General features: G+C 40.1%; 1 protein-coding gene across 1 annotated transcript in view; it reads left to right on the plus strand.

Moving 5' to 3' along the window:
• Positions 1–873: 873 nt before the first annotated feature.
• Positions 874–14,656, plus strand: part of LOC111138809 (apoptosis and caspase activation inhibitor) — a 150,893-nt gene continuing 137,110 nt past the window's right edge. The window contains exons 1-4 of the mRNA XM_022490715.1: positions 874–923; positions 2,719–2,722; positions 4,740–4,841; positions 14,355–14,532. Coding sequence (XP_022346423.1) covers positions 874–923; positions 2,719–2,722; positions 4,740–4,841; positions 14,355–14,532 — 334 coding nt within the window. The remainder of the gene's footprint in view (positions 924–2,718; positions 2,723–4,739; positions 4,842–14,354; positions 14,533–14,656) is intronic.

The raw sequence follows: 14,656 nt of genomic DNA on the forward strand, positions 1-14,656 counted from the left end.
TTGCATTTTGTCCTCTCGAATGGGAGCTTTGAGAAAATCCACCTTCTCTAATGCAAGGTAAAAAGCTTTCTCCCTTGCTTAGGCGTCTTTGCTGCCCTTTCTTTTAATTAAAGTTTTGGCCTCCCCAATGTTGGAAGAGCTTCCTAAAGGTCACACTTGAAAAGAGCTGCAGAAGGGAAATGCAGATTATAGTATTCTGTCCTTTCATAGGGGAAATTGTCTGTCGAATCTATCTGCCTCTGAAAAGTGCATTTTCTTTTTCTTGTTTCTCCATATTGGCTAAAGTAGTGGGGATCAGAAGGAAGGAATTTTTGCTAGCACGTAGCTAAGGATGTTATTCAGTCGATGCCTGAGGAATGAGAGAACACAGTTTAGCCAGGAAAGAAGTGCACGCCAGCCGAGTGCCTTTCAAATGTTAGGCGTGGTGTGGCAGAAGTAGGTTTTAAGTGTCATACGTGCACTCCTCTTCATTGTAAACAGTGCCACCTTATTTATTCTACAAAATATTTGCACATGAAGTCTCTAAATACAATTTTTGCAGGAGCTGTCATTTGACTGCTATTGGTTTCTAGTTGAAGGGAGTCGGTGGCACGAGCGCTGCAAGCGCGTCCGTCCTTTTCTCTTCGTGTTCATGTTGTCATGTGCAGGTGCTCTTGAAGATAAAGCAAAGATTTCAACACCCAGAAAAATTCAGCCAGCCCACAGAAGAGAAATGTTAGGCATTGCATATAACTCTATTCACCAGGGAGGAGCTGAAGAGGAGGATAAGTTCCAGAGAGGCATGTCGGCTGGTAGAAGGCTAGGGAAGGGGGAAGCACAGGACCTGTTTCAGGGATGTCCGGTAAACCACGTGCACAGAGAAAGACTTGACAGATGGTTGGTCTAGCGGGGTCCTTCCTTGTCATGGTCCGTGTCCGTGGGCTGTCCCCTAAGCATGAGGTAGGTGCGTAGAAGGGAGAAAGTTCTGGTAGATCCATTGTTCTCTAGTGTGAGCTGGCAAATCAACAGCTTGTACTCATCGGGCCTTGAGTTTGGCCCCTGACTAAAGACAGGACAACGAAAAAGTTGTGTGGAGAGTGGGTCTTGTATCCCCTGAAATTTGACCTGGTTAGTTAATCTTGCAGCTTTTCCTCACAAGGAGAGAGAAGACCGACATTCAGCCAAGGGACCTGAATAATGCACATGTGGAGCTTTCCTGAAGGCACGCAGATTTTCCAGCTGCATGTCTGTAGCTTCGATCCATCAGGAATGAAGGCGCAGTGAGGTTGGCAGTCCATTTGACTGAATTGTGAGGTGGTGGGAGAAGGGTTTTCTGCCAGATGATGGCATTAATCTTTTAATTAAGCATAGTTTTAGATCACACCTGTTTTGTACAGTTCCTTTTTTTTTCTTTTACATTTTACCAGTTTGTCACCTGTTGACATCATCTTCTGTTTTTGTCTTGCTCTGAAGTACTTTCTGTACTTTTTGGAAAAGCTTAAGTCTTTTCAAATTGTGTATCTTTTCTTTGTTGTTACTGATTATGTGTGGCCCTCTCCTCCCCATGTGGTCGTATTTATTGCTTTTAACATAAGTGACTTCTTACTATCAAGCTGTTTCTTCACACTATGAACCTTGCTGTTTTAAATGACTGAATGGTTTGAAGTTGGAATAAGCTTTTGTGTCAGATTTGCTCTCTTGTGTGGATGCTAAGTGTTTGGAGTGGATATGTGACCTATTTCAACAGTATTTCATCTTTGTATATATAATTATGTGTAAGATCCTAAGCTATCTTCCAGGACTTCCTTGAAATTAAATAAGGTCTTTGAACAAGAATGAGTTTTGAAAGATCAAGATAGTGTCATTGATGTAAGGAAAGTGGCTTCACACATCAAAGGATGATTTTTGAATCCTCAGTCTGGCTTGCTATACTTCTTTTGCCATTTAAAAAGTGTCATTTTTTTTCTGCTGGTGGTCAGGAGTTTTGAATAGAACCTTCATAAAGACTTTGGAAGTGAAGAGCCTTAACACGTTAGAGAGAATGACTTGTTTTACTAAGATTTTGCTCCGTCAAGAGACATGTTGGCAAAAGCACTGGGTTGCATTCTAGGCAGGTTGTCATTCTGCTTCTGCTGTGAAGTGAGACCTTGGGCAAGTCCTTTTCTGAACCTCATCTCCTCTCTAAAGCCTTGGGGCTTAAACCAAATGATTGTTTTAACCAAATTTTCATTTTGCCTCTGCAGGTTGGTATCGTAGAGCAGGCTTGCAAAGGTTCAGTAAGAAGTTATATTCTAACGGTAGGAGAGCATATTGTCTACTGGCAAAGCCTATTTTGAGGCTTGGAGAAGGCTAGATGATTTCATTAAAAAAAAAAAAAATCAAGACTCTATTGACCCTAGGGACACTGGCTGGTTCAGTCTGAAGAACAGTCCTTTTAGAATTTCTGAATAAGGCTTACTGAAATCACTTATCTTGATGACATCTAATTAAAATTGGTAACTACATGGCAACAGGAACATTGCAGGAAAAAATCTTAAGCGAAAAATGTCCCAAAATAGCTGGTGAGAAGGGACTTTTTTTTGGGAGGGGGGGGATTTATTTATTTATTTGAGAGAGAGAGAGCAAGCAAGTTGTTGAGTGGGGGGAGGGGCAGAAAGCGGGCATCTTCCAAGCAAACTCCATGCTGAGCGTGGAGGCATCTGAGGAGCTGGGAATGGACAGAAGAGTGGTTCTGCCCAGGTTCGTGATTCTGCTAACCAATGGGAATGACTTTCTCACGCCTCTTGTTTTTATCAAACTCTCTGAAACAAAATCACATCGATGAGGATGAGATAGGAACCCGGAGAAGGAAAAGGATGGAGCGAGGAGCCCTGTGGGTTGTTACTGAAAAATGATACCAGACTCTGTTCCGCTAGCTTTGGATTCTACCCGCGGTGATTTCCATTCAGAGTGGAGCTGGGTCCTGCGAGAAGCTTTGCCAGCTGTTGCCGAGAGCTCATGGGGCCCAGACTGACTTGGCCCCTTCAGGCTTTTCTCTGAACTCCTTGTATCCCATAGCTATCAGTGTGCCTAAGACCCAACATTCCCGGCTCCTGTTCTCAGTGGGCCTGCACACTTCCTCATGAGTGCCTGTTGTTTGTTTGGGGGTGCTCAGGTCTGTCAGACGTACCCCTGACTCCCCATGACTCCCCCTGCTTCCTCTCTCAGGCACAGGTACCATGCAGGACTTGTGGCTGTTGACTTGCTCCTACCTGCCCATGCTTGGGGCTTTGCGGAGAGAGTTTACTACCAGGTTCGAATGGAAGTGTGCCATGGAGTTTTGATCATGCTATCCTACTGGCTCTGTGTGGTTTCTGTGGGGCATTTGGCTAAAAAACCATGCTGCTACTGTTACATCTTCCCATTGACCTCTCTGGGGTTTGTTCTGAACAGCTGTTATCCCGTGGTTACAAGCATCTTCTTTGCTAAATCTCTTGGATCCTGGGAACTGCTTTCCAGCGGGAGATAGCAGGTGCTGATTTCATTGGATTTCTCTCAGGCCACATGCCCACAGCTAAATTCAGCTGGAGCTGAATTGTATGGTTCCCTCAACCTGAAATGCCTTCCTCCTCCTTCTCTTTGGCTCACAAGGCTAGTCCTGAAGCTCTCTTCCATCTCTGTTTCCTCCATTGCTGGTGCTATTTCGGTGCTCCTATAACATCTTAGGAATGCACATGCACACATATGGTGCTTCTTTAAGTATATGTTTGCTTCTTTGATTTCTTCATAGGACTCTGGGTTCTTAAGGCGCAAGACCTTGTCTGATTTGTTTTTCTACTCTCAGTGCCTGAACTGGTGACTGTCACCCCTTAACTACTTAAATAGTTGTTGAGGGATGCCTGGGTGGCTCAGCTGGTTAAACGTCTGCCTTCAGTTCAGGTCATGATCTCAGGGTCCTGGGATGGAGTCCCAAGTTAGGCTCCCTGCTCAGCGGGGAGTCTGCTTTTCCTTCTGCCTGCCACTCCCCCTGTTTACACTCTCCCTCTTTCTTTCTCTCTCTGTCAAATACATAAATGAAAAAAATCTTTAAAAAAAATTAGTTGTTGGAGGAATGTTGGCAGTAGTGTTGGAATGTTTGCAAGGAACGAAAGCAGCCCTCTTCAGATATACTGTAGGACAGACAGATGGAAGATAAGTGCCATTTGAAGTTATATTTAAAGAAAGAAATGTGTCCGGAGAAGGAACTAAAAATACAGGTGCTTTTTAATCTTAATTTTATTTTCAGAATTTGTGGTGCAGAGGCAATGGCAATGGCCTCGTCACTCCTAGTGAGTTCATTTTGATTATAACAACTCAAAGAGGTTGTGGGGCATTTAAGAAATGTAGAACAGAGAGTAATGTTTAAGGAATTGGAAGTCTGTGCTTAGGAAGGATGCGATATGGTTAATTTGGGTAGAAGACCTCATCCCGGGTTCAGGCATAGGGTCAACTGGCCCCCTGTATTTCCACATGACCTCACCTGAGGGCAGGAGGGTTCCTTCTAGTTCAGTAATTGTTTCCCTGTTAATTAACTTCTCTCCTGCTGTTGACTTGAGAGTTTGGGAGTGTCTTAAAGTTGGCTAAATTAAAACAAAACCCAACTATTTCATGGTCTGTGAGTTTTCTGGAAAGTGGAAGGTGATGATATTAAAACCTCAGTAACCAAGGAAGCCAGTTCTGTGCTGGTGTATAAAAGGAGTGGAAATTTAACTGTGTTCATGAAGGGAAATCTGGCCACTAAGGTCATGCATGGCAACCCTGGGGAAGAGGAAGTAAAGGCACGAGCACATGACCCATCACCTGCCCCCTTAGGAGAAAGTGACCTGTCGGCAGCTGTGGTCAAGGTGAGTGAGGGGTGTACACTGAGCTCGCCCAGGAATATGCTCAGTGTTTATGTGCAGCCCTCTTATCAAGGTTGATATTTTTGAATATATAAAATCTTTTAATTAAATGATGAGCTAAGAAAAGTTTTTGCTTGCAGTCCTTATTGTGTGTGTCTCTGTTGTGTGTGTCCGTGGATTCACAAAGCAAAATGCTGACTTTTTTCTACATCAGAACCACACCAAGAAGCAGATGGTCTTTATAGTTCCACTTAGTGCCTTCTTTACTCGAAAAGTTGTTGACGTTAACCTAATTCATAGAATTTTCCCTGGAGGTTGGAACTTGCAAATTTGATTAATTTGGTAGTTTTTAAAAAAATATTTTATTTATTTGACAGAGAGAGGGAGGTAGGGAGAGAGAGCAAGTGCACAGGCAGAGGGAGCAGCAGGAGAGGGAGAAGCAGGCTCCCTGCTGAGCAGGGAGCCCAGTGCCGGGCTTGATCCGATCCCAGGACCCTGAGATCATGACCTGAGCTGAAAGCAGAGGCTTAACTGACTGAGCCACCCAGGCGGCCCTAATTTAGTAGTTTTTAAAAACTTTTTTTAATCTAGGGGTGCCTGGGTGGCTCTTGGACTCTTGGTTTCAGCTTAGGTCATGATCTCAGGGTTGTCTGATCAACCCTGTGTTGGGCTCAGTGGGGAGTCTGCTGGGATTTTCTCTGTCTCCTTCTGCCCCTCCACGCCTCATATAAATAAATAAATCTTAAACACACACACACACACACACACACGCACACAAACCTTTTTTAGCCTGAATTCGTACATGAAGTTCACGTTGTAAAGCAGATAAAATGAGACTGATTCTATTGCCACTTACCCTCTTTTGCACAAGGACCTCCTAAAAGGAGTTCCACAAAGTGTAGTGTGAAATCATCATTTAGTCCTATGAAAATTACTGCAGTCTGATTTCCAAACTGCCCTTAATTATGGAAGCATAAACTCTTAAGATGTAATAATTCTTAAGGTCTTTACAATAAGATATCTCATACGCTAGTTCCTGTATAGACTGCCAGCCAATGGTAATTACCTTTCAGTGCCTTCTCTTTTTAGCCAACTCTCAGAAACAAAATAACACAGATGAGAAAGATAAAAGGACTTGGAGAAAGAAAGATAAGGACTGGAGGGGCTCCTGGCTGGTTCAATTGGTAGAGCATGTGACTCTTGATCTTGGGTCCTGAGTTCAAGCCTCACGTTTGATGTAGAGTATTACTTAAATAAACTTAAAAAAAAAAAAAAAAAGAAAGATGAGGACTGGGGATGAGTGAAGAGGTCTGGCAGAAGTGTCACTGAGCAGCTACTTTGAGGACTGGGGTACCGTTTTCTCTGCCCCTTCTTCTTTCCCGCATACCGATCACAAGGAGGGACAAGAAAAGAAGATGTAGATAATTCTCTTCTAGAGAAACATCTGAATTTGAGGATAATTTGGACCACTTTCTTCCCATTCCTGCTGGCTAGAGTATTTTGCAGCTCAAATACTGTGTACATTGTTCTGGGCTCAGTAGATAATGTAGCTATATATGCCACGTATTGCATTTCAAATGTGCTCATGTTCTAATGTATATTTTACTTAATACACAATGGTAAATGGAAACCTCCTTATTAGTTTATCTGTATATTAGGTGTATAGTGTATATGTAAATATTTTCATTCAGTTTTTTTAAATTTATTTGACAGAGCTCACAAGCAGGCAGAGAGGCAGGCAGAGAGAGAGAGGAGAGAGCAGGCTCCCCACTGAGCAGAGAGCCTGATGTGGGGCTCGATTCCAGGACCCTGGGATCATGACCTGAGCTGAAGGGAGAGGCTTTAACCCACTGAGCCACCCAGGTGCCCCTTCATTCAATTTTTAAATAGAAATTTAGCTTCTTGAAATGCTGCATAAAAATTATTTTTGCTGGCATATTTTTTTTTTAATTATAATGTATTACTGGTTTCAGAGGTGTAGGTCTGTGATTCATCAGTCTTATATAAGCCCCAGTGCTCATTACATCATGTGCCCTCCTTAGTGTCCATCACTCAGTTGCCCCATCCCTCCACTGTCTCCTGTTGAATAACCCTCAGTTTGTTTCCTATGATTGAGTCTCTTACGGTTTGTTTCCCTCTCTGGTTTCATCTTGTTTTATTTTTTCCTCTTTTTCTCTGTGATCCTCTGCCTTGTTTCTTAAATTCCACATATCAGCGAGATCATACAATAATTGTCTTTCTCTGACTGACTTATTTCACTTAGCGTAATACCCTCTAGTTCTATCCATGTCATTGCAAATGCCAAGATTTCATTTTTTGGATGGCTGTATAATATTCAATTATATATATATACCACATCTTTATCCATTCACTTGTCACCTGTTGATGGACATCTGGACTCTTTCCATAGTTTGGCTATTGTTGGCCTTGCTGCTAGAAACATTGGGGTGCAGGGCTAGCACACTTTTCTAATACCAAAAGCTGTCATTGAACTCTTTAATTATGATGGTTTATAATTTTTTCTATAATTAAAAAATTTTTTAAAGTAGTGCAGTGTCAGCTGCTACCGATAAAAAACCTGATTAGGGTTACAAATATAAAAGTTGGCAATTAGACTATTAAGTAATGATCTATCTTAAAGCTTGTTAACAAAAATAAATTAAAAAATTAAAAAAATATTAAGGTTAAGGTGAATTAATATAATTTTCCAATTTCACACGTTGTAACACTTTGGGTTGGATAATATTTGACATTATTACCTAATTACTGAAATTAGTTCCCAGTGACTTTCTGTTGGAAGGTTTCCTTAAATGTGTCCTCTTGCCTATCTTTCTATCCCACCTGTCCCCATTTATGGTGCAACTACATTTTCTGAGGAACACAGGAGGTTGTTGAAAAATGTGAGATTGACTGTTTTCCGACCTCCTTATTAGTTAGGTTCAAAGCAGGAAAACCCATGTCCACGCCCCTCTACTCCAGCAGAAAGTAAACAAGGACCTTGAAAAGTTGGGTTTTTGAGTATTAAAGGCTTTACATAGGCTCTTATTTAGTTGTTAGGTGCTACTAGTAACTTCCCAAGTTTTAGTGGCTTATCTGAGGGCTCTTCAGGATAAAGATAATCTTTAAATACTCTTTTGGCAGATGGTTGCTCTTTTGAAAGAAAAGGTAAGAGGAGACTTAAAAAACAGTGTTGCCCAAACATACTGTTCATAGACTGGCCAGTTAAATTAAGCAGTTTGTAATTTCATGTAAATTACTATTGTAGATTAAATAGCAGTATGGCTGTGGTGAGCAAATCTTTTTATTGGTTCTGTGGTGCCTATGGTAGCTGTTGTCTAGTTGGTCTCCATCACTGAAGGTGGGTGCTGACACACCATCTACTACTGTTTGAACAATCTCCCCCTTCAGTTCTGTCAGTGTTTGCTGCATATATTGTGGGGCTTGATTATTGGGAGCGTATGTTCTAGTCGTCACATCTCCATGCTAAACCGACCCATTTATCATTGTGTAATGTCCTCCTTTGTTTCATAATTTTTGCTTTGAAGGTCATTTTGTCTGATACTTGCCTAGGCACTCTGGCTCTTTTTTATGAACTATTTGCATACAGTGTCTTTTGGTTTTCAGGACTTTATTATAATATTTGTCTTTGAATGTGTCTCCTGTAGACTGTATATAGTTGGATCTAAGAACCTCCATTTCGCTAGTCCCTGCCTTTTGACTGGATTGTTGAATCTATTCACATATAATGTCGCCATTGACACGGTCAGATATTTATGTCTGGGCCTTATTTTTTGTTTCCTGTATGTCTCATGTAGATTTTGTTCCTCTGTTCCTCCTTTGCAGTTTCTTTTGCATACATATTTTTTTTTTAAAGATTTTATTTATTTATTTGACAGAAGGAGATCACAAGCAGGCAGAGAGGCAGGCAGAGAGAGAGGGGGAAACAGGCTCCCTGCTGAGCAGAGAGCCCGATGCGGGGCTTGATCCCAGGACCCTGAGATCATGACCTGAGCCGAAGGCAGCGGCTTAACCCACTGAGCCACCCAGGCGCCCTGCATACATATTTTTAATGTAACATTTAAATTCCTTTAATTGTTTTGGTTTGGTTTTTTTAGTCATTTCCTTAGTGCTTGCTCTGGGGTCCTACTATATACATTTTAACTTACCAGAATTTGCTTCAGATCTGTGCTAGCTTAGTGAGGTACAGGGACATTACTCATAGCTCTATTCCCCATGCCCCTCTTTGTGGTATTATCGTTACATAGATTACATCTAGAGGTTACAAAAGCCAATAATACAGGGTTACCATTATTACCTTATATAATCTTATCTTTCAAAGAATGAGAGAGGAAATAAGAATAAGCATATGTTTATTGCTTTTGTTATACTAGCCTTATTTCCTATTCCTAGTTTTGTTTGTGTGTTTGTGTGTTTGGGTTCCTATACTGAGTCCTTCCCTTAGTGCAGGGCAGTTCAGTGCTCACCCACCTCCTTTGTGCTGTTATTGGCAAATGTTTTGTTGGGCCCATAATATATGGAAATAGAATTATGCACATATTGTTTTAAATTGCTTTTTAAAATCCATTATGGGAGGAGGGGCCATATCAGATATGATTTGCTAATATGATTTTGCTAATATTTTCTCCTAGAAGTTGCCTTTTCATTTCTAAAAATTAAGTTTTTAATTTTAATTCCAGTATGGTTAACATACTGTTATATTAGTTTCAGGTGTGCAGTACAGTGATTCAACAGTTCTGTACATGACTCAGGACATGGAGTCTCACTGGTTTATTATTTTTGTTTCGTTGCCTTTGCTTTGCTGTCAAATCAAAAAAATTGCCAAGGCTGAGGTCAAGGAGCTTACCCCTACGTTTTTCCACTAGAATTTTTATGGTTTCAGGTCTTACTCAACTACTTAATCCATTTTGAGTTAACTTTTGTGTATGGTGTGAGATAGTGGTCCAGTTTCATTCTTTTCCAAGTGGCTGTCCAGTTTCCTAGTGCCACTTACTGAAAAGACTGTCCTCTCCCCATGGTGTACCCTTTGTCCTAAATGAACCTAAATGTGTGGATTTATTTCAGGGCTGTCTGTTCTATTCCATTGATGTGTCTATTTTTAGGCCATTGCCATACAGTTTTGATTACTATAGCTTTGTAATATAGTTTGCTATTGGGAAGCATGATACCTCTAGCTTTGTTGTTCTTTCTTAAGCTTGCTTTGGCTTTGCAGGGTCTTTTGTGGCTCCATACACATTTTTAGGTTGGTTTTTTTTCTGTGGAAAATGCCATTGGAATTTTGGTAGGGATTGCATTGAATCTGTAGATTGCTTTGAGGTTATAGGTTTTTAAAAAATATTTATTTATGAGAGAGTACACACATGAGCGTTTGCATGAGTGGGGAGAGGGGGAGGCACAGAGGGAGATGGAGAAGCAGGCTTGGTGTGGGGCTCAGCCTCAGGATCATGACCTGTACCAAGGCAGACACTTAACCAACTGAGCCCCTAGTTGTAGATATTTTAACAATATATATATTTTTGGAGAGAGATAGAGTGAGAGGGAGAGAAAACACGAATGGGAGGGAGAGGGCATCTTAAGCAGGTTCCAGCTCAGAACAGAACCTGATGCAGGGATCGATCTCATGACCCTAAGGTCATGACCTGAGCTGAAATCAAGAGTCGGTTGCTTAATTGACTGAGCCACGCAGGCGCCCTTTAACAATATTCTTTTAATCTGTGAGTGCAGCTGTTTTTACGTTTGTATCTTCTTTAACTTTTTCCATCAGTATATTATATTTTTCAGTATGCAAAATTAGCATATTAATATTTTAATGATGTTAACATAATAGTGATGCCTTTGTGGTTTTCACATAGCTTTCTTTAGTATTTTCCTTATTTGTTCTATTCTTTCTATTTTGGAATTTTGCGTATTTTTTCCCAGATCTTTGCAAAATGAACCACATGTAAAATCTCTAGGAGTTTTTAAGATACCCCTTTCTCTAATTTACATCAAATGTGTTCTACACTCGATTACTTTTTAATACCCTCTTGTGAGAGAGGCTAATGGCAGCTCTTCTCGTCTCTGCAGTTGGGTGGGGGTAATGAGATCATCTTTCAGTGATTCTTCTAGGTTGGGGATTAGTGGGTCATTCAGTGGTGTGAGGCCCAGCCCATCATGAACACTTAGTAAATATTACATGATGGTGAGTGCAGGGCCATTCATTCTTCCCGGGTCTCCTGCCTCCTATGTTGGTGCTTGTTTCACTGTTAGTAGCTCCTCAGGTGTTTCAGACCATCATCCTTTTCCACATCAAGCTAATCACTCTGCCCAGGCCACATTTTTACCATGTGTTACAACAATGTTAAGAAATTTTGTACTAAGTAGAGAAGTCTCTGAACTATGTTTACCCAGTGGGCCAACAAAGGAATATTGGATTTTCTCAGATTGAACACTGCTAGGATTTTCAGCTCTACTTCTGGCCCCCAGTTCCACATCAGTTAGGAAGCTATTTTCTTCAGAATGTTGCTGGTATTTATTATTTAAACAATAGATCATGTACGAAGTCACAAAGGTAAAAAAATTTATCTTTTATAATTTTTTACCTTCTCAACCAATATTTTTTAGCCAAAAAATATTTAACTTGACTCCATTGGGCATTCAGATTTTTAGATATATATTTTTTTAATCCACTATTTCCTATGAGTAAGTACCACCAGGAAGCAGCCAGACAGAAGATGGATCCTTCTGCACTCTACCTGTACTGATCTCTTCAGTAAATCAATGTTGTAAAAATGGAGACTGTGCTAGATTCAAAGGGACTTAGGGACAAACAGTGAACTACAGGGCATGGCCTTGAATAGAATACTGGCTTGGATAAAACCAGCTCTAAAGGAAATTTTTGGGGCCAGGCAAATTTGGAAATAGTCCAGATAGTTATATGAAATGCCATTAACTGAGATGGAGAGATGCAGAATTTTGATGAAAAAAATTCTTGTTCCAAAAAAAGTCCATGTAAATATATAGATAGTGCATTTACTAGCAGATTTCTTTCTAAGACGTTAATAGTGGTGCTCCTACTCTCAAGTGATGAGAATGTGGGGTTTTTATTTATTTCTTTACTGTCTTGTCCTCTCAATTTCTCAAATGCACATGTCCCATTTTTGTGGTAATAGAAAATTTTTTTTTTTTGTAAAGTCTAGACTAACATGTCCTTTTATAGATGGGTTGTTGTAGTATATTTCACAAGTTTTTCTCTTTTTATTTTTTATTTTTATTTATTTATTTATTTTTAAAAGATTTTGTTTATTTATTTGGCACAGAGAGAGAGATCACAAGTAGGCAGAGAGGCAGGTAGAGAGAGAGAGGTGGAAGCAGGCTCCCTGCTGAGCAGAGAGCCTGATGATGCGGGGCTCGATCCCAGGACCCTGAGATCATGACCTGAGCCGAAGGCAGAGGCTTAACCCACTGAGCCACCTAAGCGCCCCAAGTTTTTCTCTTGATAAAGATTTTATAATCTTTAGGATACTTCTTTGAACCATTTCTTTAGATTCTACATGCATCTTCCTTTTTGAGATTTAATTTTTTATTATGGAAACTTTCAAATACATAGAAAAGTAGATAGAATAATATGATTATCAATTATGCTTGGTTTATTTCCTCTCCACCCACTATTTTGAAGGAAATCCCATATGTCCTATCTTTTCATTCATAAGTGGTTCAATATTTATTCCAAAAAAATAAGAACATTTAAAAAAATCAGGATATAGTATCACACCAAACAATAAATATGTGAAATAATAGTATTTCTTCAATATAATCAAATATCCAGTCATTCACCTTTCTCTGATTGTCTCATAAATGATTTTTATCTGTAGTTATATTGTCTGAATCCGATATCAGCCAAGTTCCTGACATTACAAATGGTTATGTGACCAGTAAGGTCTTTCAATCTATAGGTTTATCTCTCCTCCCCCAGCAGTTTTTCTCTTGCAAATGATTTATTGAAGAAACTAGACCCTTTATCTTTTATAATTTTTCACCTTCTGCATTTTTCTGCATGCTCTCTTTTAATACCCAAGACTGGAAGCTGTGCTCTTGAATGCATCTGAGCAGAGTTCCATTTAAAACTTATAAAACTTACCATGTTTGTAAAATCTGTAAATTGAAATGGTTGATTTCTTTTTTTAAACTTTCAAAATACTTACTTTTAAAAACTAATCCTTAAAATTGAAAAAAAATTAGCTGTATAACAAATTTTTGTGCAACATCTAGAAATGATTTATTTCTAGTGACTTTATTTTTTTGAATGTATCCAATCAATATTTAGCCTATTATCTTCCAGAAATGAAAGGTGAGGATTTAAGTTCCGTAACTGTTCTCTCTTCTTTCCCACCTCTTCCTCCTTATAATATTTTATGTATTTTTATTTGCTTATTTATCTTTAATTACTTTAAATAATATACTTATGCCTCAGTTTCTTATGTAGCAGTTCAGTTTTCTCAAGCCACATTCTTGGGCATAAAAAGGATTAACTTCAGGGGTGCCTGGGTGGCTCAGTGGGTTAAAGCCTCTGCCTTCAGCTCAGATCAGGATCTCAGGGTCCTGGGATGGAGCCCCGCATCAGGCTCTCTGCTCAGCAGGGAGCCTGCTTCCCTTCCTCTCTCTCTGCCTGCCTCTCTGTCTACTTGTGATTTCTGTCTGTCAAATAAATAAATAAAATCTTTAAAAAAAAGGATTAACTTCTTTTCCATAACTAAAAGATCCCATTGCACCAGCTGGCAAAAACCTTAATCATTACCAATTCCAAGCAACCTTGGTCGTTTTACATGTAAACTTATGCAGGTCAGATTTCATTCCTGCCTTCCCTTCATTTCTGGGAGTGCAGGTTGTTTCTGAGGTATTTATGTGGTGCCGATTTCTGGGAGTAGGTAGGCTTTGAAATGGTTGATTTTTTTTTTCTTTTTTTCAAGATTTTATTAGAGAGTGAGAGAGAGAGCATGAATGGTGGGGAGGGACAGAGGGAGAGGGAGAAGCAAACTCCCCGCTGAGCAGGGAGTTGGATGTGAGGCTCCATCCCAGGGCCCTGAGATCATGACCTGAGCTGAAGACAGATGTTCAACTGACTGGGCCACCCAAGTGCCCCTGAAAATGGTTGATTCCTATCCTAAAGTCCTCTAAATTTAAGACTCATATAGCCTTGATTGTTTCAATGAGCTGAAACAGCTATTGAAAAAGCGTACACTGGGGTAGATGTTAGCCCTATCAGTTACACAGATTTTTTGGCAGGAACTTGCCAAATTTCCTCTACAAAGCTAAAGGAAAAGCTTGCCCTGAAAGTACATTCTGATATAATGGGGTCCTTTTGAAATACTTAGTATCCTCAGAGAGCTTGGTCTACCAATGTGCTCTTCATCGTGATACCGGTGTACTATTTTTTTTGTTTGGTTTTACTTTACTGCTAAGGCTGCTGAGGTCGAAATTTCCACTGCTTGCGTATTGATTTGTCTCTAATGATTGCAGGTTGAAGATGACAGTGATGCAGAGACCTATGGAGAAGAGAATGAGGAACAGGGAAATTATTCTAAAAGAAAGATCGTCTCTAACTGGGATCGATATCAAGATATTGAAAAAGAGGTCAATAATGAAAGCGGAGAATCACAGAGGGGAACGGACTTCAGTGTTCTCCTCAGCTCAGCAGGTATGAATCCCATTCACATGCATATGCTTTAGTGCTCCGAGAGTCCCGCAGACCTTTTATTTATGTTCCTTTTTTTTTTTTTTTTAAAGATTTTATTTATTTGACAGAGATCACAAGTAGGCAG

The sequence above is a fragment of the Enhydra lutris genome, unplaced genomic scaffold (assembly GCF_002288905.1).
Source record: "Enhydra lutris kenyoni isolate GAN:26980312 unplaced genomic scaffold, ASM228890v2 scaffoldscaffold4, whole genome shotgun sequence".
NCBI lineage: Eukaryota > Metazoa > Chordata > Mammalia > Carnivora > Mustelidae > Enhydra > Enhydra lutris.